Source organism: Fundulus heteroclitus, chromosome 3, assembly GCF_011125445.2.
Source record: "Fundulus heteroclitus isolate FHET01 chromosome 3, MU-UCD_Fhet_4.1, whole genome shotgun sequence".
Classification (NCBI taxonomy): Eukaryota; Metazoa; Chordata; class Actinopteri; order Cyprinodontiformes; family Fundulidae; genus Fundulus; species Fundulus heteroclitus.
The window spans coordinates 40612912-40638403 of record NC_046363.1 but is presented as its reverse complement, the minus strand read 5'-3'; the positions used below and the strand labels follow the sequence as shown (position 1 = coordinate 40638403).

Here is a 25492-nt window from a genome sequence, read left to right as displayed (position 1 = left end):
GGATTTTTGGCTGACAGCAGATAAAAGGCTGAGGCCTGCAGTACGAGGCTGCAATGCTGCACATGCATTGCTCCATAAACAGGGACAGATAAAAAAAAACTGCACTGTCCACATTAACTGCATGCAGGAGGAAAGCGATTAAATAAAAATATAAAGCTCTTCTTAAGTTTTTCTCACGCTGTCCCGAGTTTTTCTGAAACAAGCGTGAATCTTGAAATTATTCAGATCATAAATTTAGACGCCGTTACAGAAGCTTTGCTAAAAACCCAGAACAAGGAGTGAGCGTGTGTAGGAGGGTATGTAGGTGGTTGGATAGGTGGTTGTGTGGGCTGATATTTTATTTCACTTAGCTTCTGTTACTTTGTGTCCATGTGCATTTCTGTTCCTGAAAAGACGCCGTTGTTTGTGCGTCGGCTTTTAATGTTCACGTTAAACAGAGAGTTGAAGCTAAAACCTGTTAGCTATACAGTGAAGGCAGCAGCTGACACTGAAACTGATATTTTCTATCTGGTCAGACAAGAAAAGGTGATGGGTTGTTGGGTACATGTGTCACCCCTAAACCAAATACTGAAATATTGTTTTATATTTTTTCTGCTTTTTGTACGCCTTTACAACTACTTAAGAACTTCCACCTTGAAATTTAAACATATCTCTGAAAACAAGGTTTAGTTTAATTGTCATGCAAGAACTCATATCCATTAGATTATTTTTTTTTAATGAATATTGTCATGTTACAACTGCAAACTATAACTTCTCTGCATCTTATTGGAATTTTATGCGCTGGACAAACACAAAGTAGTGTTTTGCAACGTGAAAGAAAAAGACTAGTTTTCAAAATGTGGAAACAAAACCTAGATTTTTCAACCTTTTTTACTTAGATAACCCCAAATAAAATCCACCTGAATTGTCTACCAGCGTGTAATTTAATCTCAATATGAATAGTTTGTTCCGGTGTGAGGTGATTTGTAAGAGAACAATAATCAACATTATGAAAACACCAGAGAGACACCAGTGAGCTTATAAAACAGTGTCCTGATATTTGGGCCTCAAACAGAGTTATTTTTAATGTGTCAACATAAAATGGAAAGAGTCTAGTACAACAACAGACCTACCAAGACACGGCCTAAACTGGCAGGCTAGGCAAAGGTCAGAAGAGCAGCCAAAATGTTCTTGGTAACACTGGAGGATCTGCTGAGATCCACTGGTTAGGTGGGAGACGATCCTGAACTACTAATAATAAATTATCAGTTTGCTGTTTGGCACAAGCCTAGTAAGACGCAGCAAACATGTAGAAGAAGATGCTCAGCTGGACCCGAAATGGAACTTTATGGATCGTATAACGCTATGTGTGACGCTGCACATCACATGACATGGACCCCTTCGTTCTCACAGTTAAACCTTGTGGTGGTGTCATGCTGTGTGGACGTTGGTCAGGATTCAGGAGAAAATGGATGAAGCTAATCATGGAACTTGTTAGAAGTCTTGAGACTAGACTAGAGGTTCACCTTCCACCTAAACATACAGCTGGAAATGCCCTGAGACCATTTAGACCAGGGGTGTCCAAAGTGTGGCCCGGGGGCCATTTGTGGCCCCTGTGCTGATTTTGTGAGGCCCTCCAGCTGCATTTCAAGAGAGATTTGGCTTGGTGGTCGGTTCCAGGTACTTCAGAGATTCACTTCCATACAGAAAACCCCTATTTTTATCTTCAGCTGCCACATTATACATCTTGTATTAAATAATACTACATATGCTTCAGCGATGGTATCAAAGTGTTACTTTATTGTAAGGTCTTAAATGGATTAGCTCCCCCTTATCTTAGAAACCTTTTAAAATTCCAGTCTGTGTCGAGAAGTCTATGTTCAAATAATCAACTACTACTGACAGTTCCTCGGACTCGACTTAAGAGGAAAGGAGATTGGGCTTTCTCTGTTGTTGCTCAAATTCTGTGGAACAATTTACCTCTTCAAATTAAATCTTCCCACAGCATGGATCATTTTAAATCGCCTCTTAAAACTTATTTTTATTCTTTGGCTTTTATTTGAACCAGTGTTTCCCATTCTGTTTTGTTGATTGTTGTTGTTGTCTTTCTTATAAAGCACTTTGGTGCAAAATTAGTATAGACAAGTTAAAATCTTACAATTTAATGTTTAATTGACTCTTCGGTACGACACAAAACATTTGTCTCTTAATAAGCACACTTTTTGCATCCGCTTGTATTTCATAGTAAAAAGGACGACTTTTACTGAAATGAAGACTTTGGTGCCTTTAAATCTGATTGGAATTAATAGAATAAAATAGGCTAAATACAGTTTCATATTTATTTAAGTGATCATATTTCGTTGTGTAGGTTAAAGGAAAATCACAATATTTTTGGTTATGTGGTGTATTTTTATAAATTTTTTAGCCCTCGAGTGCTTTGGATTTAACAGTTTTGGCCCAATAGGCAAAAAGTTTGGATAGCGCTGGTTTAGACCAAAGTATATCCTTGTGTTTGAACAGCCCAGTAAAAGCCTGGAGTCAAATGCAGCTATTAATCTGTGGCAAAAAAAACAAATTTCTAATTAAAATGTTAACTTTAATTTTGTTTGCATAGAATGATAAGCAAAACTCTCCAATTCAGAGCGCAAAGCTACCTAATACTCCCAACAACCTGGAGCTGTAATTGCAGAGCAATGTGCTTCTGCAAAGTGATGACTCCACACTTTACAAAATTTTAATAAAAAGTGTTGAACCACTTTGTGTTGTTTTCTCATGGAATGTGCAAATAAAATACATTGCAGCTTGTGGATATAATATGCCAACGCATTAAAAAGGGCCATGAGTAATTTTGCAAGGCACTGTAGTTGTTTGGATTTAAAGCAAGACCAGTGTCTATGTTCAATTCTCTATAACAAAATAATTCACTGTAACAGAGTTTAGCTTTACTGATGCCTGATCTATGCACAAAACATAAATAAAATTGTTTATTGGGCCAAATCCAGGCCCAGAACTGTAAGGACCAGTAACTTTAGAGTCACTATAAACCCTTCAGTAGTTTCTGTAGTTTTTATGTCCGTAGCACGATCATCATGGATAACAGCGTTTTTCTTTACACAGCTCACCAAGAGTGAAAAAGCAAATGACAGAGATGGCATTACACACTGAATAATACCACCTGGAATTAATAAACCTATCTTCAAGAGTGTCAATGTTTTCATATCAGCCTGAAAAGCTCCAGGTGGGATTAGATTGAGTCACGCAGACATTTTATTTTTCCTCCTCTTGTATGCGGGAAGCACCGCCATGCTCAGCCTCTCGAAGCTGTGTTCGCTCCTGATAAACCTGAGCAAAGCTAGACTGAGAGTTCACTCATGCAACACGGTCGATTCGGCTGCATGGGCTCCATCTGACCCACTGAGCTCCTAAAGATGCCTCCCACTGTCTTTTGCTCTGTTTTTGACTGTGCACTGATATAATTGCAATCTCAAAAATGCATCAATCACTTTCAAAACGGTGTGAAAAATGAAGAGCGTGTGGTCTGTTGATTTTGGAGGTTAGCTTTGTGTTTGTTTTTGCAGACTTTAGGACTACCTGCATTTCTATGTTTTACAAGTAAACACATTCTAAACATTTAAAGCATTCATTTATAAAGCTAATGTGATAAAATGTTAACAGTTTAATACAAATAAAGTACCTAAACGTAAATGTTCTTGCATAAAGCTTTTTACCTCTACATGCTAGTTTTTTTCAAATACATATGCGTGTGTGTGCATGGTTTTGTTTGCTTTATATGTTATATTTTACAATTTCTAAAACCAGACTTTGCACCTGAAGGCTTTAATTAGTTTTTTGGTAAATGCAAATCTTGCTTCCTGTGGTGATCTTCGCATAAGAGTGAAGAGACATGACTTGATTCCATGCATTTATGTGCTGATAAAGCTGACAGAAAATATTACTCTCTTGCTTCAGAAATTCGATGCCATGGTTTGAACTCCATACAACTTAATGTTACAGCTAATATTTCAGTGCTGAGCTCGAGTCTTTCCCACAAAGCAGCTGGTCGGCGGCAGAGATAAGCACATCAGCACCCAGACAGGGAGGACACGGCAGCGGCCAAAAAGGTCCGACTTTCAGCGTGAATGTCAGCGTAAAGGGTCACTCAGACTATTACAGAAAGTCTCTAGTCATTAGACCAAATGCTCTATGTCTGCTATATTCTGTGTTATGCAGTGGATTCCATTTTATTTGATTCATTGTCTGGGGAAAAAAAAAAAACGGCGTTTGGTTACCAAGGACGCCATTAGCAAGGTCGCCATGTTTTTTGAAGCCGTTATGTCATAAAAGGCAAATTTTATTTACGTCACCGACAAGATTCAATAGAAAAATTAACATATTTTTAATGATTGGGTGAAAGTGTTTATTTTTTCTTGTAACAAACCTGACTTTTATTAATTATTTTTATTAAGAAAAGTATAGGGTTTAAATCAGGGGTCACCAACCTTTTTAAAACCGAGAGCTACTTCATCGGTACTGTGTCACAAGAGTCCAAGATTACCTTAACTTTACATAGTATAAATATGTTTTTAATGCTTTTGTCAATTTGAAATCTACATAAATACAAGTATGATTAAAAAGGATTTAAAAGCATTTTAAATGCAGCTCAATGGAGGGTTTTGCTATTGTTTTAAACAAGCTTGAGGACGCGACATATGGCACTGGGGGGGGCTACCTGTGTTGGTGACCCCTGGTTTAAATGCTTGGATTTCTGTAATAAGCATCACAGCAAACACCTTTTTTAGGAGCCAGCCTGTGCTGTTGGGAACAATTGGTACATTTGCCTGATGCTGTAAATCAAAACCGGTGTAGATTTATTTATGACGCAGCTTGAGCGGCTAACCGGCTCGCGGTAGTCACCATCGTCGGCGCGTAGCTGTGATTAATACCGCAGCCTCGGGATGACACAGCTGTCAGAGTGAGACGTTGCTTTATTAAAGCTGCAACGTTGATAACACGCGGCAGCATGTGTGTCGACTGAATATTGTATTAAGTCTTGTATTTGCCTGTGCTTCTGTGGCAGTGGTGACACAGAAGCTGGAGCAGGTTCACGCTGTTACAGGAAGATTAAACGAAAGCATTAAGAAGGAAACATGTCCCACTGAATGGTCGCCTCACATAAAACAGCAGAGCAATCAGCGCCCAGATCCTGCCAGAGATTAATTTTCTAAAATGAGTAAGACGGAGCAGTGCAGCACTGTTCAGAATAAAGATTGCATTTCAGGACCGACGCAGCAGCCCTGTTGTGCGTTATTAAATGTATATATTCAGGGGAATGCAGAAGCTATTGTGAGAAAGAGCCGCAGACATGCATAATAAAACACTGTACCCTCAGGGCCTAACCTATAGAAGGTCCAGCTGCTGTACTTCTCCCTCATAGGACTGAAACCATAAATATATGGTTGAATGTCTTGTGTTACTTAGAGGAATCAGTGTTTTTTTATTTTCAACCCTTCATTCTACATTTCATTTTGATAATCTGAAGCTGCTGTCATACTGTTTTATTTTCTTAAGATGTAGTGAAGCTTTGAGAAAGTCTTTAAACTTATGTTGAAATGTAACAAAAAATGGCATTTTGTAAAACATGGTTATAATATATAGATCTATCTACCTATCTACATACCTTTAAGCCCAACCAGTCCAGCCTTTTCTAAAAGCAGTTCAGACACGGTCATTTTTTTTATTTTTTTTTATAAATGCCTCGAAGGAGGAGGTTTTAATGAGTTGCTGAAATTGTGTTTTTTTTTTTACACACATTATCGTTTTTTGCAGCATTTTAAACACAGAAGATGCCATTTAAAGGTATATGAAACATGGCGGACTCTTCTGGAAAAATGCGTCAGGACACGGACGTCAGGACACGGACGTCAGGACACGGACGTCAGGACACGGACGTGTTCTCGCTCCGCCCCCTCATGGCTGGTATCTTTGGAAACTAACGAGTCCTGGCACAATGGCCCACTAACACCTTTGTGCAACAAATGTGCTTCAACTGATTCGCTCCAGATATGCTGCAGCAATAGTAAAGATGTTCATGAATACAATCAGAGGTGCCTCCAAGGTTTTCAACAGGACGTTCACAGGGTTATTCACTGTTTATTTACACAGAATGTAAAAACTGTCTTACAATTGAATGTTTAATTGAATCTTCAGTACAACACAAAACATTTGTCTCTTAATAAGCACACTTTTTGAATCCGCTTTCGCTTCATAGTAAATAGGGCGACTTTTACTCAGATAAAGACTTTGGTGTCTTAAAATCTGATTTTAATTAATTGAATAAAATAGGCTAAACACAGTTTAATTTAGACAGACTGAAAAGATTAGCTTTCTTTCTTTGTTTAATCACAGATAAATCAAACATCGTAGCAGTTGTGATAGTGGTTTCACAGGAAAAAATATTATTTTATGTCTTAAATTTACACTGGTCCCAAAAGGTTGGATTAAGATATTATATATATATATATATATATATATATATATATATATATATATATATATATATATATAGATAGATAGATAGATAGATAGATAGATAGATAGATAGATAGATAGATAGATAGATAGATAGATAGATAGATATTATATATAGTTACATATGTATATATTTATATTTTTTGTGTGGAATGTTGTATGTATATTTACATTTGTTGTTTGTATATCTGGAGCGTGTAACGAAAATAATTTCCCACTGGGATTATTAAAGTATTTCTGATTCTGATTCCTCAAAACTTTTGTATCATGACCTTTGAGAGAACCATCCGCTGTCAAGCTACATAACTAGCATGTCACTTTAGGTTATTTCATGAGCAAATCAAAGAAATGTATGGGATGTAATATGGTACACCACATACAACATAATGCATATAAACTACCACTTGTTGACCACTTTTTGATGTCTTTATGGTTCATCATATGCTTATCTGGTCTATCTGGGCCTTCACGCATGTGGATAGATCACAATCTCACAGTGTTAGAAAGGAAGCCATGTGGTGCTGAATATACCGGTGATGAGAAACAGCATGCTAGTGAGACAAACGCACTGATTGAGCCTGCGAGGGCTTTGCAGGAGCGATGGAGACGCTGACAGTGAGGATGAGTTTTTACCTCCTCCGGGGAAGCTTTCGCCTTGCAGGTATCAATTGCAGTCTGATCCGATGCCGCTGGGATCTGTGGGAGGAAGGACGGTTTATTTTGTGCCAAGTTATTTCACACTGTACTCTTTCAGTCTCACAACAGCCTCTGAAACGCAGTTCTCACAGATGAAATTCATATCGCTGGCTAACACCCCCGATCATGTGAACTATTTCACTCTTCACATTTTTGATTATACTTCTGATTAAAGCCGTAGCTAGTGTTCTTTAGCCTGCCTTGACATTTCTGTTCAGTATAACCTGCAGAAAACAATGAGCTTGTTGCTATGAGAACATACATAACATCATGCAATAAGATCCTTTATACATACATATATATATATATATATATATATATATATATATATATATATATATATATATATATAATGGGGACACTTAAACAACACAATGTAACTTCAAGTGTTCCCTTTATTTTTTGAGCAGTATATATATATATATATATATATATATATATATATATATATATATATATATATATATATATATATATATATATATATAATAACTGACAAAGTGTCACTTTGCCTTTTTGAGGACAGATGCAGAATGCAGAGACTCTGAAGTTTAAACACACCTGTTAAAATGCCATCACTTTGTGAGGTATAAAAATTAAACTGTGATAAATCCATATTAAAACATTCCCAAATCTAATGTGACATTTATCCTGCACAGTTCAGCAGCAAAACAAATCAGTTGGAATGAAAAATGCAGCTACAGCAACCCTGCTGGGTAAGTGTGTATAAATGTACTCAAACTAGCACCTTTTGATTTAATTTCTGCATCCAGTCTTCCTTGGAAGGAGTCTGTCAGCATCTCACAGGCTGAATTAGCAGTAGGGTCAAACTCTATCTATCAGACTGTGAGGACGGATCTTGTCCTCCCCATATGACCACTGAGATTTTCTGTCAGACTTATTTTCTGAATTTCAAAACTTTCATTTTCTTCTGGTGAAGCCAGACCAAAAGTCTAGAATCATCTGAAAGCAATCCCAGAGCATTATAATGCTAAACACCCTTATTTTCTTTTAGGTATGATATTGTTTTGGTAATGCGTTGTGACATTTTGTGCACCAGACGTACGATTTGAAATTGTGGTCGAAGTTGTTTTTTTTTGCACCCTTTTTATGATTTTGATCTATGGTGACCTCTCAGCAAAATAAAAAAAAAACTACAAGGACAATCAGAGTTTATTTCAGGTTAATCAATGGCATCTACGAACACACAAAGACTAAATGTTGAAACCTAATCAAAAGCTGTTTCAATGGGCACCGTTTGGCTCAGTTGGTAGAGCAGGCACACCATGGGCAGAGGCTGTAGTCCTCAATGCAGTTGTCCTGGGTTTGACTCCTGGTCTCTGGCTATTATCTGCATGTCTTTCCTGTAAAGTTACTGTTCAATAATGTCCACTAGCGGCAAAGATTTCTTTTAAAAAGGAGCTTCAACAAAGTGTTAGTTTAAATGTGTCCACATCCGTGCAGCAAATTCATAGCTGCTTTTTATATTTCACATTTCATCCTCTAAAAGCATGTAAGTTAAATGTTACTGGATCAATGTCACATTTCATATGGTTTAGAAATTATTTATTAATGCTTTTCATAAACCGGACATATTACCATGTGTTCACTTTTGAGAAGCACATCAGATCTTAATGTGTCCCAACCAGAAAAAGCTCCACAAAGTGAAACGAAACATTCTTTACTGTTTTCCAACCATTTCAACACACTCATCCTGCATAAACAGAAAACCTCCTATCTCTTCAGTGTGTTGGCCAATCAGTGTAGAGCTGTATGATACTCCAGGGAGTAAGCTTGAGCCTATATGTTGTCAACATTCACGCTGTTAAATATGTTCTCCCAAGGTGCAGCTTCATTCCCATACACATGTCCTCATTTCCACAGTCTTCTCTGCATCTCAGGAGTCAGCTGTGGGTCAGCAACCATATCTCTCTCTGCATACATGGATCACCAGGTTGCTCATGCAACAAAATGGCAACCACATTTAGCTTCATCACACTGCAAATAGCAAAAGTCAATAGCATAAAGATATTTTTTTATTTCTATTATTATTATTATTATTATTGGGAGGGCAAAATAAATATAAATAAATATAAAATCTAGAATCAAATTTTGGTCAAACAAACATGGTGCTTTTATTTATGCAACTGTGCTGTTAACAGATTGCAGTTACATTGCAAGTGATCGGGGTAAATGATTTGTAGATTGAGACAAAAATGACGCTAAATAGGAGCTGAAAATGGCACAATGAAGACAGAAGTGGAGGGTTTTTAATTCTAATTGGGAAATCAAAGCAGATATATCACTGAATTCCTTATTGTATCGTATTTAATAAAAATGTCAGTGTTTAATAGTCATTAAACATTACTCCTCCTTCAGCAATCAAAAACAAGAGATCCAATCAACACATTTAGAATTACTGTGTTAAGCACCTCCATCTTTCTGTAACTTCAATCAAAGCACATTAATTATCTGAATCAGATCACCTCTCTCTAACTCCACTGTGGTACATTAATGGACTCTATTTCATTTAAAAACGCTTTGTTAATCAGGATCATCAATTTGATTTGTCTGTTAACAATCGACAAAACCCTCTATGCAAACAGCCGTTCATTAAAATACGCAGCAAAGAGGAGAAGACACCCCTTCATACTTTTGCTTGCAGCGCGATGCTAAGCTAACAGGCTGCAGGAAAAAAGAAACTAACAGGGAAGCATCAGCCTTCCCATAATGCTCCACCAAAAAAACAACAAACTCAGCGTTATTTTCTAACGAGCGAAACAAAAAGATTAATTTAGCTCTGCTATGGAGAAGGGGTTGGAAAGGTCTGTGCTTTCGCCTAATGATTTATGTTCGACAACTGCCCAGAAACTAGAGCTGAATGTTGTTTGGCTCAAAGGCACCTAACCTTTGAATATCGGGTTGTGGTAATAACATTTAACAGCCCGCCAATTGTTTTTATAAGCGCACCCGTGCAGGAGGTTTATGCACAAAGAGAAAAAGAGATTCATTATTTTGAACAAAATATTCTCAGATTCATGACTGCACAAATATTTTAAAGATCTCAAGCTCCTTTTTTCTAGACACTGTGATGGTAGCATAAGAAAACAAGCATTTTTTTCCCCTTGAGATCACAAGTCAGATAGTGATAATGAGTAGTTAATGTGTTACACCCAATTTTATAGTTTAGTGTTACCGACATGATGACTCTCTTTAACAGCCGAGTCATGCGTGTAATAGATTTTCTGCTTGAATTAGATAACATTGCAGCCAGGGGCAGCTCGTTCTTAAATGGGGACCTGGGCAAGTCACTCCTGTGGTCACCTGTGACATTTCCCTGTTTGTCCTTGATTCAAATTCAGAGGTTTACATACACTAAATTTACTATATTTTTTTAACTATGGCAATGTTATGGCTTTTTAAGCTTCTGGTGGGTTAGCTCGTCCCACTTGAGTCAAACAAACGCACGCATGTGGATGTATTTCAAGGCAACGTGTCAAACGCACAACTATCTTTTGTGACATCACAGAAAAATCAAAAGAGCTAAGACAAAATGTAAGGAACAGAACCGTAGACCTCCACCAGTCTGCCTGATCCCTGGGTGCAACTTCCAGATGACAAGCAGCATGGGAATATCCAGAAATAATGCCGTTCAGGAAGGAGACTGGTTTTCACTATCTGGACACATGTTCCGTGGTTTGATGAAGTTACATTTGAAATGTTTGGCCATAATGACAATTGTTTTATTTGGAGGGAAACCGGGAAAGCTTGCCAGTTAGAGGACAACATCCCAACTTTGAAGAACGAGGTTGGCGGCATCATGCGTGGCCGTCTTGCTGCAGGTGAGCTTTACGTCATGATGTCATCAGGAACACCACATGTGGAGGTATTGAGACGACATCTCAATACATCAGCCAGGAAGTCACAAGTTTCAAAACTTGAGTTTCAAAGCAACATAAGGTCACTAAAGTCAATGTTTAGGAGGGGCTATCCTTAAGCATGGATTTCAGTCGCAATGGCAGGTTCGTGGGCAGAGGTGAAAAGGTGTGCATGAGGAAGGCAGAAAACGAACCAGAGTCAAATCATTTCAGGAGGAATGGGCCAAATCACAGCTAACTTTTGTTCACAGATTAGGGATGAATAACCAAAGTTTCTGACCTAAGCGTCACCTTAAAACTAATTTCTACCAATTTCTAAGGAAAATAATTTTGAACTAGGTTTTAAATAGTGTCTGAACAGTGATAATTAACAAAGTTCAGGTTTGAGGTGTCTTATTTTAGGCTATGAACAACAGATTCCTTGAAAAACATTGAATTAGACCTCAATGTCTTTCTTAGACTTAAAGCTGTGATTTATTTACCATCATAATGATGATGATGATGATGATGATGATGATGATAATCATGATGATCATGATGATCATGATGATGATGATCATCATCAACATTATCATCACCTTCATCAACCCCATAGAGTACAGCCACATTGTGTTACAGTGCCTTCACTATTTCCAAAAGTAAAAAAAAAACTGGTGAGTGCTTCACTTCCTATATTCTGCACATGCAAACAAGAAACAGAAAATGTTCAGGGCAAAACTAAATGAAAACTCGTCTCAAAATTACTTTTGAATTGCTAGTAGTGCCTCCAAGGCATTGCCTCCTGGGTGATGAGCCCAATGGCCCATATATGACAGGCTGGACACTGTCTCAAGGTTCAGGGACAGCCTTGCCAATGTTGATCAAGACAAAACCTTTTATTTTATAGTATTTATGAACTTTTGTATTTCAAATAAAAACAAAAATCAAACTAAAAAAAGCAGCTTTATTGTCTTAAAATAAAGGCCAAATAAAACTTCCAATAAAACATGCTTCTTTATTTTCAGAGAAAGTCATAGCCAAGTCACTTAAGATCATCTTGGGAAAAATAAAGATTTGCCTCTCTTGGTTTTTGCAGACTTGAATGCTGATTGAGTTCATCCCTCGTTCAACTAAACTGTGCCATGATTGGGGTTAAACAATATTAAAGAATAACTGTAACCTGGTTACAAGCCAGCCAAGTCAGCTCAGGGCGAAATTTACCTGCATGTCACGGACCCCTCTGTCGGTGAACGTCAACACGTAGATCATTGCTCTGCCGCCGACGTAGAGCGTGTCACTTCCTTCCTGGTGGTACATGCTGATGTAGTTCTCAGGTCTGGTGAAGTGGAACCTGAAATGCTCTGAGTGTGAGAGAGAAAAGCAGAGAGACCAGTTGTGATCAAACTGTAAGAATAGTTTTTATTACATCATCAAAAGATGTTGGGACAAAGTTTAATACCAGTAAAGCATGATGTATCAACAAAACAGGTGATCTATATATATATATATATATATATATATATATATATATATATATATATATATATATATATATATATATAGATAGATAGATAGATAGATAGATAGATAGATAGATAGATAGATAGATAGATAGATGTGTGTGTTTTCTCCAGTGTTTCCCTACTATTCATATTAGCATCATCAATATTATTATCATTATTGTTTTGTCTTTCAGTTTGATTACTTTGATCATTTTTATGTGGCTCTAGTTGATTTATGTCTGTCGTTTTGTTTTTGACCTCTGTAAAGCGCTTTATGTTCCACTTGGCTCTGTGAAAGGTGCTCTATAAATAAAATGTGATTGATTGATTGATGATTTATTGATTTATTGACGCATTTGAAATGTTCTTTTTCCTGGTTGGAATGATGACTCAGCAAACAACATCCATACATTTTATAAACAAGCACTGCATTAAATTTGTTGTGGATTTTCTCTAATCCACACAGAGTCCTGATTGTCCATACATTTATTTACTATATATATATATATATATATATATATATATATATATATATATATATATATATAGCTAATATTTATTTAAATTCTCATATGCAAGTTACAGGGGAAACCAAACGTTGTTTTGAAACTATCATGAGGTTCATGGCAGAATTCTGAACAAGCTTTCTTATCAGACAATGTAGAGTAGCCAACATATAAATGAGTTGATTTTCTGGTGGTAGGAGTCATTCCAGCTGTTTAACGTAACCCTGTCATGATTCCTCTTTCTGGACAGTTTTCATGTCACACTTTGACCGTTCCTATGAAAGGTTTTCCATAACTCACTGCACTCCTTATCCATGACTACTCAATCACTTAACCGTGCTCACCTGTGCCTGTCTAATTATCTCCACTCGAGCGCTCTAGGATAAAAGCGCCTTCCAGCCACGGCACAAGGGCCAGATCATTTGAAGCTTCATGCAGACGAAATCAAGCATTTCAAGTCAAGCCGAGAACACAACCCTGTTCCTGCCTGAACCCCTGCTCTTTGCCTCCTCATTCTTACTCTCTGATTTATTGACCCTTGCCTAACTTCTGACTGTTCTCAGCCTGCCCGATTTTTGAATCTCAAACAGTGAACATTTCTTCTAACCTGACAACAGCCAGATGCATGTCTCACTCCGCCTAGCTCCACTCACATACATCTGGGACATCGCTCATTGAAAGTGATTTCCCCAACCAAATTTATGGTCTGGCCAATCAGGACGCAGGGCGGGTGTTTCCTGGATGTGACGTAGCGGAGAAGCGTTCCAACAACAATGGCGGCTCGCATCGAGGAAGCAAGCGTTAGCATTGATGCTGCTATTTCTTCTGTGTTGTCCAATCTACCTGATATTGTTTCATTAAAAGAACATCAGAGGACGGCTCTGAAGGCTTTTGTTGGTGGAAACGATGTTTTCGCCCTTCTCCCGACCGGATTTGGCAAGCGGTTAGCCGCTAACCGTTAGCGATTAGCGCGAACCGTTAGCGGTTAGCGCGAACCATATTAGTCCTCAACGCGGTCCGCCCGGGATCGACTCCGACCCGCGGCGCTTTGCCGCCTGTCTCCCCCCCCCCCCCTTCCTGTCAGCTCACTGTCAATAAAAGCTGGATTTTGAACTCAAACAGCGAACCTCGTGTAAACCAAAGCTGGACCATTTCTTCTACCAGGACCATCCTGTTGCTGTAATGGTGTGAAAAGCTTTAACCTTCTCTGTTTTCTCTGACCAGCGTTGCCTAACAAAGTATGGTCACTCGTCTGCTCTACAACCTCATGAGGATCCTCTGCTCACAGATCTCCCCTGGGTTCCCCCCCCCCCCCCACCCCCCTTCACATTTGGAATAACCCCCGACAAGTTGGCCGGTCCCTACTTCTCTGTCACTCGTCTCTCTGCTTCAGATCTGCATGTGGTTCCGGTGATCCAGTATCCAGAGCTGCAATGTTCCAGTTAAAAACAATTGGAAGGTAGTTTACCTTTCTTATCTTGGCAGGGTCATTGTTACCTGGTAAAATATGGGTCAAATTAATAAATAAAATATCCCACACTCTTTAGGCAAGGCCATAATACAACTGACAGAGGATGATTGACAGTTGGCACTAAGGCCAAAGAAATATGACCCAGATCCAGACTTGCTTTGGGTGACTTCCAGCTTCCATGGGGCCCAACTTTGCCCAAAGTTGGGCCCCATGTCCTTTCAAAGAGCTCTACCATTTGAATAGTTGTCATAAATCCAGCAAGAATTATGCTATGACCCTTTTAATGGCCCCAAAAAGTTTGCAGTCAGAGTTAAAGTTGCTAAAAAATATTGGATGAAGTATAGCTGGCTTGTGTATGAAAATATCTCCGGCTGAATGTGTAATTTGGAATCTGTGTGGATGAATGTCCACAATAAATTTAAATTTGTGCACCAAATTGCTTTAAAACATGTTGAAGCTGTTTATCACTAATCCAACATTATTAAAATGCATCATTAAGTTCATGCAAAAAAAGAATGTAAGTAAGATTTCCGATCTGCACTGTAAATAGGACTACAGCTAAAAACCTCCAACATAGGGACAAGGAAGAGGGCAAATGCTGGGTTGTTTTTTCAAATCAGTTTAATAACAACTTTCAAATCACAGGAAATAAATCACTCACCACAAAGTAGATTTTCAACGCAATAACAAAAGATTATTGCATGAAGCCAAAATGCATTTTTTTTTTCAAAAATATAATAAAAGGATTATCCAGATTTAGCCGGCCTAAGCTGCTCTTACAGGTAAATCATAGTCCTGAGATCTTCATGGCAAATCGCCAAACCTCCGATGTTTTAATTTTCATTTAAATTTCCCAGCAATATATGGGATCAGCTGAGTACTTCCTGCAAGGGAAGCGGCCGTATTTACAGGAACATTAGCTCCAACATCACTGCCCTTTCTGGTTTCTCATCAAGCAACAAGCCAGTCAAGTAGAGAAGTGGGGTGCTGGAGGAAAAGGGCATGTGGTGGGAGCGTAAATATCACAGAGAATATGTGATAGGGTTTGCCCACATGATTTTTCCAGTCACTGCAGACACCTCCAGAAGGCTCCAAAGAACATTTGGGCATCTCGGAATCACACTTACCTACACTGCAACTGTGCTTTCCGTTGCATTAAACCCCCTGCTGCTATGTGAAATATGTGAGCAGCTCCAAAAAGAGTTACATCTCGAGAGAGAGAGAGATTTTGCTACATATCATGATTACTGGCCTTCGGCAAGAGGATGGTAGCCCTAAAATGATTATTTTAAACTGTTAAGACTTGTCGTTCGCATCAAGCAGAAACAAACGTCTGTGTTTATTTCACTGGGAGGTGTTTCGGGAGATCTCATTGTATTCAGCTTACATATCAGACAAGTGATTACTTCCATAAATTAGATTTGCTGTTCAGTCTTGTAATAAAAAAAAAGGACGTTCAGTCTGACAGCAACACCAGGATGAAGAGAGAAGAGGATACAGGTTGCTAGCCAACCAGCTACGTCTCTATGGAAACAGCGGCCTCTTTCGTCGACGGGAATCTAATTGATGAAACTTGTTCTTCGAAAGAGACGAGAGATACCAAAGGACACCCTTTTTACGGAAAACATGTAGCAGTCAAACAAACAGATTTCTTGTAGCGTTCGCCTTGGCAGTTTTAGGCGGGGGGGGGAGACAAATTCACAAGAATCTCAAAGCTCCGTATGCTTTGGAAACGGCAGAGAGTCGCAAGAAGCAAACTGTCTTGCAGGTTTATGAGAAGAAGGCCTCAGAAGAGAGAAATAAGACCAGATTCTGGGAGATTCTTTCCCGCGATGGCGGAAGAGTAGGTAAGATGGTCTTATGCACAAAGTGACTTTTCTTACCTACATTTGTAGAAGAATCGTCCACTTATACCTTCAAATAAATTGAATGATTTCAGTCAAGTTAAAAAGAAAAGTCACAAAAACTTTTGAAAATGTTTTATGCTATGAAGAGGCCCTGCATACATTTGTAAGCAAACACTTTAATGATATGGTCTTATAACCTATAGCAGTTTAAATTGGGGTCTGTGATAATCATGATGGCCCAGGTATAGGTGGCCAGGAGGTTAAGGTGAAACTCTGAACAAGCACATTTAACAAGAACAGAAAGTGAATAGAATAACAACACTAAAGTTAGTGTAAAAAGGACAATTAGAGTAAGACGTATTATCAGCATAGAGAAGTTGCACCTTAAATTTATACGTATTTTCTAATAACTCCATAATTTTTCAGACTCAACTGTCCAGATGTACTGTATATATTGTTTAGATTCATTTTAAAACTGTCAAATACAAAGCATTCCCTATGAATTTACAGATTAATGTGGGCCAGGGTCTGCAAAAACCACAAACTGGAAAGAAAGATAGAAGGAATTAAGGCTCCGTTTACACAGCAACGTTTTTTGATGAAAGCAGAAAAGTTTTGTTTTATCGTTCATCTTCCCCATAGATACTCTATAACTATATTGTGTGTATTTCCCTTAGAGTTGAAATCCCTCATAAAGTCATTATTGTAAGCCAGTTTTATAAAGTTATGACACACAAAAGTACCAGAACCTTAGAGATCCAAATTAATCAGGTCTTTGCTAAGTTGCCTGTTACGGGTTAACACAACAATTGTTGCTTAATCTCTTAGTTTAGGATAGGTAAGAGTTAAGTGGCTGAAAAATTAAAGAACATTTGTTGAAATTGTCAAGAGAACTAAATATCTATTAATATTTCTCCTTGAGTTGCGGTAAGACTTTGACTTCTGAGCCTAGAAATCAACTCCAGGAACACAATTGACCCATTTATTAAAAAACAGGACTTTTCAGCACTCCAGTACGATATATTTTAATTACAGCATATCTTCTTCTTAGATGTTTCTGTGGCACTTTTTAATACCTTTCCATTTCATGCTGATTTTGGAAAGTGTTCAAGTATTTTTTGCCAAATTAAGGCTTAAACTGTTTTCTTTTCAATTATTTATTTTGTTGAACAAAGTTTAGTCTGAGAGGAGACTTACTTTACATATGGAAACAGATTTCTTTCTAGAAATAATGACAACACTAACATTTATGTACATTATTCTTTGCAAATCAGAACAAGCTGAATCAGACTAGATGGAGAACATTGGAAAACATACATTTTTAAGTTTAGATGGAGATTTAGACGTTGACTGGGCCCATCTAATGTAAGAAGATTGCCTCACATAGCTGAATACGAGCACAGACAAAAAAAATTAGAGGTAAAATAAATTAATAAGTATTTATTCTTAACCTTTTCCTTTCAATTGAAAATTATGCACAATTTGGTGCTGGTCTATCACAGAAAAAAATTCCTCCTTAAAATGTGTTAAAGTTTTGGTTGTGGTTGAATACTTTTGCATTTACAACACTAACTGCCATCATCTACATATATTTATGCAGTTTGCCTTCACCTGTTTTAGTAACTTTTTATTTTATGACAGTGAATGGCAAACAAAGTTTTAATTTGACCAGGCAGCTACCCTCATAAATATGCTATATAGAGAACAGGTAAAGCCTGGGAATGAGGAATTTAACACTTGCATTTAGATAGCTTATTTAAAAGTATACTCCAACTTCTCCACAAGCAGCCTTTTCTGTTTTAGCATTCTTAATGTTTCCTGCCTTTGAATTTCTGAGTTTGAGTACCTGAAAAAGATGTTAAATGTTGCCGGTATTGCACTTGCAGTTCTAAGCGGCTACGTAATGCATCATTAAGACCTAGACCTTAATGCTGAGGAGCGACTGAAACAAAGGAATAGGACAAATAGTGCAGAATACAGACTTTTTCTCAGCATCCATTCAGCCCTGTGGAAACCTTCTTGTTGGGAGATTTTTTGTTCTTGGGGGTGCATCCCAGAAATATACAACAGTGTTAGGACCATTGTAGATCAAAGAAAAAAAATGCAGCCACGGAGGATTACATTTCTGCCAAAAGACTCAGAGATATATAAAAATTATTTCACATTTTTCTAAGAAAAGGCTGTGATATTCTCTGTCAAGAAGTCAGATCTCTGTTAGTAAACAACTGAAATTTATCAGAAAAAAAGTTCTGAATAAAGTATAAAGACAGGCAAAAAAAAAGTACAAGTAGATGTGCATATGGATATTTTCCAAAGTGTAAGTGGTGCATCGAGGCTGTTTTCCTGTATCAGAACAACATCGCCTTGGTGCAGAATTGATGCGGTCATGTTGAAGCATCTTCTTCACTGTCTGAGCCGTCTATTCTGCAGACCGGCACAACATCTTTTTGACGTTTGAGGCTTTCATGGCAAGTCTGCACCTGCAAATGTCTGACTTTATGTCAGAGAATATCTCAGTTTTGAAAGTGGAAAATAATGCCTTCAATCAAGGAATATTATAAAAAATGTTCCTTCTGACTTTCTGAGACCAGAGGATTGTAAAATATGTAAAAATAGTCTAGAAACATCTGAGTTTTCAGTGGAAATGTTCCTCCATGGCCATATTTCCTTTCTCTGATCTCCAAATGCCCAATAGTCATTCAAAGATCATGCAGACAGCAAAATCAGGATAAACAATGAATTTAACAGCTGCTTTACTGATGCAAATACTGCATATATTTTGGAAATATGTGGAAAACAGGGATTTTAAATCTGAATTTATCAAGACAATACTTGATGTTGATCTCTACTAACAAATATTTCTCCCCAAGTAGGTTGTTGTGTGCTTCCTTGTCTTCTTTCCAGGATATTTAAACGTACTTACTGGGGAAAATACCCTTGAATTGTAAAAAAAAAAAACTTCACATACTAAGACAATCAGACTCGCTTTCTACTTAGCTGGAAAAGCTGTCCTTAAAGCCAGCAAAGGAAGGCTTTCTTAACGCTTTTGGACAACACTTTCTTTAAAGTCAAAACATTTTGAAATTAGTGAGGCATTTCTAAAGAAACTAAATTCTAGTTGCTCAAAGAAACATCAGACAGTAACACACTGCGAGCAAGATGGATAAGACTGCCATTTAAAAAGCTAATTAAAAAAACAAATTTTAGTTTCACATACTTATAATGTATTAATAATTTTATGGGTGATGAGGTGTCAACACAAAATTTCAGAAATGAAAAGGACACAAGGCCTGTTGTTTATCAGCTTTTTACTCATTTTATAATTTTTCATTTCAGTGTCATTGAGTTCCTCTGTCTGTGTTTTGGGTTTTTGCTGTTTTTCTCTAATCCAAAGGTGACAGTGCTCAGCAAAGCAAGCCTGTTTTTCCCCTCTACTTAATCTATTGGTTGACTAATCCAAATCCTAATCCTGAAGCAGGTTCACCAGCAAAAAGAGACAAGAAGAAGAATTTGCACTAACAGATCAAAACAAATGTGAAACAGAAAAGCTGCCATTTAGTTTTACAATGATTCAAGTTGCACTTGTCAATATTCACATTGGCAACGGCTGGTTTATATGACTATGCATAAAGCCAAATAATGAACTCATGGCAGCAGCTGCCTCAGATATTTATTCTGCCATTCTGCCCGTCCTATTAGACCCCTGAGGCTTTTTAGCATACACCAGTGAGCTGTTTTGCTTGCATTGCATAGAGTTTTACTCTTATGGTTCTGCCACTCACTCCATTTTCAGCGGCACCATTTCCTAAGAAAAAGCTCTCAGAGTAGCTATAAGCCCATTCTGTCCATCTCTGAAAGGCGCCCAGAGAAAATAGAGCAACCAGTTGTTGAACAGAATGAATGCAGAACTCTGTTGCTTGAAAGTCACTTCCATTAGGACGTTGACCATAACAGAACAAAGTTACTACCTAACAGTCACCTGCATGGGATTTTTAGGAAGTTTTATGCCAGTTTCACAGTATTCATAACACATATTTCAACCAAAGTGTCTGCCATTGTATAAGTGTTTTCACTAAAGACATAAAACTAACAAATATTCCTGTTATGTCTAAACAACATATTGAAATGTTGTTCTAATCTTTTAGGGCTGCACAGCGGTGCAGTTGGTAGCACTGTTGCCTTGCTGCAAGAAGGTGTGTGCATGTCCTCCTGTGCATGCGTGGGGTTATCTACATGTACTACCCTGTCAGTCCAAAAATATGAGTGTGAATAATTTTTAATTGGTCTTTCTAAATTGCCCTTAAGGCTAAAGGTGAATTCCCACTGATTGCAAATGTGTCAGGCCAGGCGACAGATTTACAACATATCCCTGCGTACAGGTGCCACACAGCAGCGAAGCCACAGAAGCAATTCTAGCAACGCAAAACGTGTGATTTTGGCGATTAAAGAGTGGCTTCGCTTTACGCGACACGAAACCTGCGATGGATGCAATCGACAGTTGTTGGAGTTGGAAAAGCTGAACTTTAGTGTGTTGTCATGCAGCGACAACCAATCAGGAGCTAGATGTGGCTGTGACGTGGGGTGAAGGACTGCAACGGAGACAAACTGACAAAGTTCTCTTTCTTGTAAGCAAGAGGTAAATTGCAGGAGCCATCTTTCAGCCAGCTGACCAGCATTGTGCAGGAACAGGTGAAGGAAGGATAGCTCTGTGTAACCCTGATCTCCACACACCTGGAGGAAATGTCATCTTATTTTGTTACACTCCCGTCAAATTTGGTTTATAATCATCAGAATAAAGATGTTTAAGGACTCCAGACTGACTGGAGAGAGTCGTTACCATTGCAGCAGTTCGTTCCTAACTACAACTGAGGCAGACTAGGAGTGGATCACACGGATCTAAGGTTTTCTCACAACATCATTTGTTTTTTATTGCAATAAAAGTGACGGTAATAAAACTACTTAAAAAGTCCCAGCCTTTTTGCACTAGATCTGTCACTGCATACAAGGCCTCCCACAAACAATATTGCCCTAAAAAGTAAAGTGTAACCACTATCAAATAGGCTATCTCAGCTAACCTTTACACCAGCTCTCATTTCTGTAGAGCAAATACGGCTGAAAACAACACGCAGCAAATCTGCTCACTAATGCTTTTTTTTAATGTAATGATAATAATTGATGCTCTCATAGACCCAGCAATGTAGAGAACACCTGAAAGAGCAAAGGACCCCAACCTTTATAGAGAACACACTAATGTGGAGAACAAATTGTTAAGATCAATGATAAACAGACAAAAGAGTTGCATCCCACAAGGCTCAATCACGGGCCCTCTGCCCTTTAGCTCGCACAGAAAGGATGCAAACTGCATGGTAACGACACAATTAGTGTCAGCGACAACCTCAAATGCAACAGATGAGATATTAACAAATGAAATGAACATGATGCTGTATTGGCTAAAAACTAAAAGCTACAGTACTTTAACTGTAATATTTTTTTATTCTGTTAATGTGCTTTTTTCTAAGAAAAAAAAGCCGTTGTAGTTACAGTTAAAATAGATCAAAAGGAAATGTAGGAGGTCTGTGATTTTATATTCTTGGGTGTCAGTTTGGACTCAACTAAAATTCTATTAATACATCTTTTTCTTATGCTCTGATGCTTATCATTTGTTTATTCGGGACATTTTATAAGGATGTTGTGGTACGTTTATTGTTCAGCTGTACATGCAAAAAAACAAAAACGGACTGCAAATTATATCCACACACAGTCGTATTTAATAAATTACAACATGCATTCCGATGAGGCTCTTTTGAAAATAACAGTTTTTAAGCAGAGATTAAATATACTTTTCATGGAGCAAACACTTTTATTACTCGTCTGATGTTATATTCTAATCGTAAAATGTGTGTTTCCATTAGCTGTAAGAGGAAGAACATTATGATTAACAGAAATAAAGACTTGAAAACATCAGCCTGTGTGTAATTAATCTAATGCACATCTCTACATTGCTGTAGCAGGAAGTTGTGGGCCAGCTTAGGAAGATGAAAATGGCCCAATTTCCAACCATTCTGACACAAACACAACATTGCCTGCAAGTTGAGTTCTTGCTCTATTTATACGTTCACAGACACACGAGAATCCATCTTGTACCGCTCCAGCTTCAACCGTTTGTGTCCGAACCAAAAACGGTTTGGGCCAATCCCTTTGCAGTATTATAGTTTAAAGTGGGACATATCGGTGCGACGAAAGCAAGAGCCGACGAGCCTTCAGCCAAACAGACATAAACATGACAGCGCAGGAGGACGCACGCATAGCGGCTGCTGTGACATTTGTTTTGTAAGAATCCACAATTTCATCTTCGAAAGAAGAACAACACGAAGCGCCTTGACTAGCTTACCTTCTTGAGGTTTCTAATGACGCTTACGTTTTAATTTGATACCGTGACTGGATGAAACCAACCTTTGGTAAGTGTTGCTTCGTCCAATCAGTTCGGAGAGTTCTGCTGCACGGCCCTCCTTCCCCCAAACGGATTTGATGGGAGCAGACCCAGATTGATGATGTGCAGAGCGCTACACATGATCAGCCTGGCTGGCCAGGTTAACACAAACAAGCATCTTTAAGATTTTTTTTTTTTTTTTTTTTTACGATCAGTTACATCAAAATATCAATTGTCTAGACACCCCAGGTGCTTCTGCTTTGTGTAATACTCTAATCATTTTAACACTTTATGATTTTTATTATCAATCCTGGTTAATAGCATTTGGTTTGCTTCCTCTAGACGCCCATAATGCAATCAATAAAGCTAGCATTTACATTGCAATGAGTACCGCTTGTTTGTTTCTAGCGTTCTTTATTTATGGTGCCTTTTTATGCATCACATAATGCGGTTGAGTCCATTTGTGCGCATTAATGAAGGTACCGCTCCAAAAAGCACACCTGCCACTGGTGTTGAATTTATTGCTCTCTCATAATTGTTTGTGACACACAGAGCTTTGCGAGAGGTCTAGTTTACCCAGTGGCTTGATGCACTTACTGTAATAGAGCTGAATGCAGAGTAATGTGTCTAGCTTTCAAGAGCCCAAACTCGCCTTAGCGCGGCGTGTGAAAGGAATGAAAATCTCCACAATGTCCTCATTTGGATGAAGGGAGCCAAATGACAACATCACAGTGGGCCTTGGGGCAGACTGAGGCTTTCGTGGATTGTGTGTGACGTTCTCTACCTGCTTTCCGCGGTGTGTGTGTGTGTGTGCCTGCGTCTGGAAACGCATAACAACGAGTTTGATTGATATGACACGCACGTCCAGGGACGTCATCCTCTGATGCGTTTTTGTGTGCGCTGCTCTATCCGGAGGGAGGAGAGCGATACGGATCCAGATAGCTTGACACGCAGCCACATCGCTATTGATTGCTGAATATATTAGAGGTCTGTGTGCGGCGTAAAAGTGCGTGAGCGGAATGGAAAACGGGGACTGGGGCTCGAAATTTTCCATTCCCCGCTCTGCTGTCCGTCCGTGCGCCCTTTCCTCAGCCTCCGTGCGTGTGGCTGCGCGCCTTTCCGTCGTCTTGACTGCGCGGCAGCCTCCTCTCTTCCTGAGCCTGATTCCTCTGCTGCAGTGTGAAGCAGATGCCGCGTCCCGCATTGCAGCTCCGCAAGGACACGGCAGCTACAATGAACGTGTCAACCTCCAAAGGCTCGTATATCAAAAATAATGACGCTTTCCAGCCATGAGCGGCCGCTCTTAAAAAGACACAGCCTTCTGGATCAAAGCGGCGCCGTGGACCACCCTTCGGCGGACAGGAGGCTGCTTTTTTCAGCGCCTCTGGTCCTAATATCTAATTGTGCGCCTGGAGGATGTGACAGTACGGGAGGAGCGAAAATAAAGCGCATTTGACCTGGGCACTGCCAGACGATGAATTTTAGGTGGATTCAAAGGAATTAAACTCAAAAGGAACAACAACAAAAAATCCACAAGTTGCATGAATAGGTCCAACATTACTACTGCAAAGGCTTTCAAAGAAAACCTTAAACCCATTTTGGTGTATTTTCTAAACACACGGTTAATAGAGACTTTGGTTTGCTATAAAGATGCAAACGTAATTAAAAGCATTTAATAGATAGTTTGGGCCCTGAATGTGGGAACGCGTAATTTACATCCTGATTGATGATGGAGATAATTGATGATTAAGAGCGCCGGTTATTAATTCGCCGTTTGCATTTTAGCTTTTCCTCAGAAAAAGAAACGAGAGTCTGAATGTGTCGAATTGAGGAAAAACACCAGAGCATCAGCTAAGGTGTTTGCTCCACTGGTTCATTTACTCAGCTGTCCATCCCTCCGACCATTTAGCCATTCACGCATCCATCACATCCAACTCATAAAGAACACGACGTGAAGGAATACAATTGTAGACATTAACATTCAGCCGAATAATCAGGCTAAATCTATGAAATTGTAACAAAAAAATAAATAATAATAATAATAATAATAAATGTCTTACCGTGCACAGTAAATTTCAGCCGAGGTGACTTCCCGGTAACAACCGTGGCCAAAACTGTCAGGAGTATAAAATAATTCATCTCTTCGTGTGGATATGCCCTTCACTCTCGGTTCGTTCGCTTTACACGCTCAACCCTCCAGATTCCTTCCCTGAAGCCGTCTTTATGAGGTCTACTCCCCGATCTGCCGCGTCCCAGAGCCACCGACGTTTGACGGTCCCGGTTCTCTCTCCGCCGTCTCCTTCGCCAGCGGTCGGTAAAGTCGGGGTATCAGGCTCCACCTCAGAAAGAGAAGGCGAAAAAACGGGGCGGGGGAGTGTCGCTTTTCAGCAGAGGCGCAGGAATCCCAGCTGGGGGTAATGGAAGTCACTGTAAATCCCTTCACTGGTGTGTGTGGAGCATCGCACGTCATACCTGTTGCTATTAAATATGATTTTTATTGGTTTTGGTTGTTTTTGACACTGTGATCTCATTTTCTGATGTTTACTTCTTTCTGTCTGTGAGGTAATATCACACATTTGACTTGAGTCCATTTAACATGGAGAAAGATAAACAAATCCACATAAATAAAATATAAATACATATTTAGATTCAATTCAGTCTTTATATAGTGCCAAT

General features: G+C 38.7%; 1 protein-coding gene across 1 annotated transcript in view; it reads right to left on the bottom strand.

The window, feature by feature from the left end:
- The window catches only part of si:ch211-113g11.6 (Sema and PSI domain-containing protein), a 58986-nt gene extending 33736 nt beyond the window's left edge, over window positions 1-25250 (bottom strand). The window contains exons 1-3 of the mRNA XM_036135395.1: window positions 24877-25250; window positions 12282-12421; window positions 7141-7203 (exon numbers count right to left, since the gene is read on the bottom strand). Of these exons, the coding sequence (XP_035991288.1) occupies window positions 7141-7203; window positions 12282-12421; window positions 24877-24955 (282 nt within the window). The 5' untranslated portion in view covers window positions 24956-25250. The remainder of the gene's footprint in view (window positions 1-7140; window positions 7204-12281; window positions 12422-24876) is intronic.
- Between the last annotated feature and the right edge of the window lie 242 nt (window positions 25251-25492).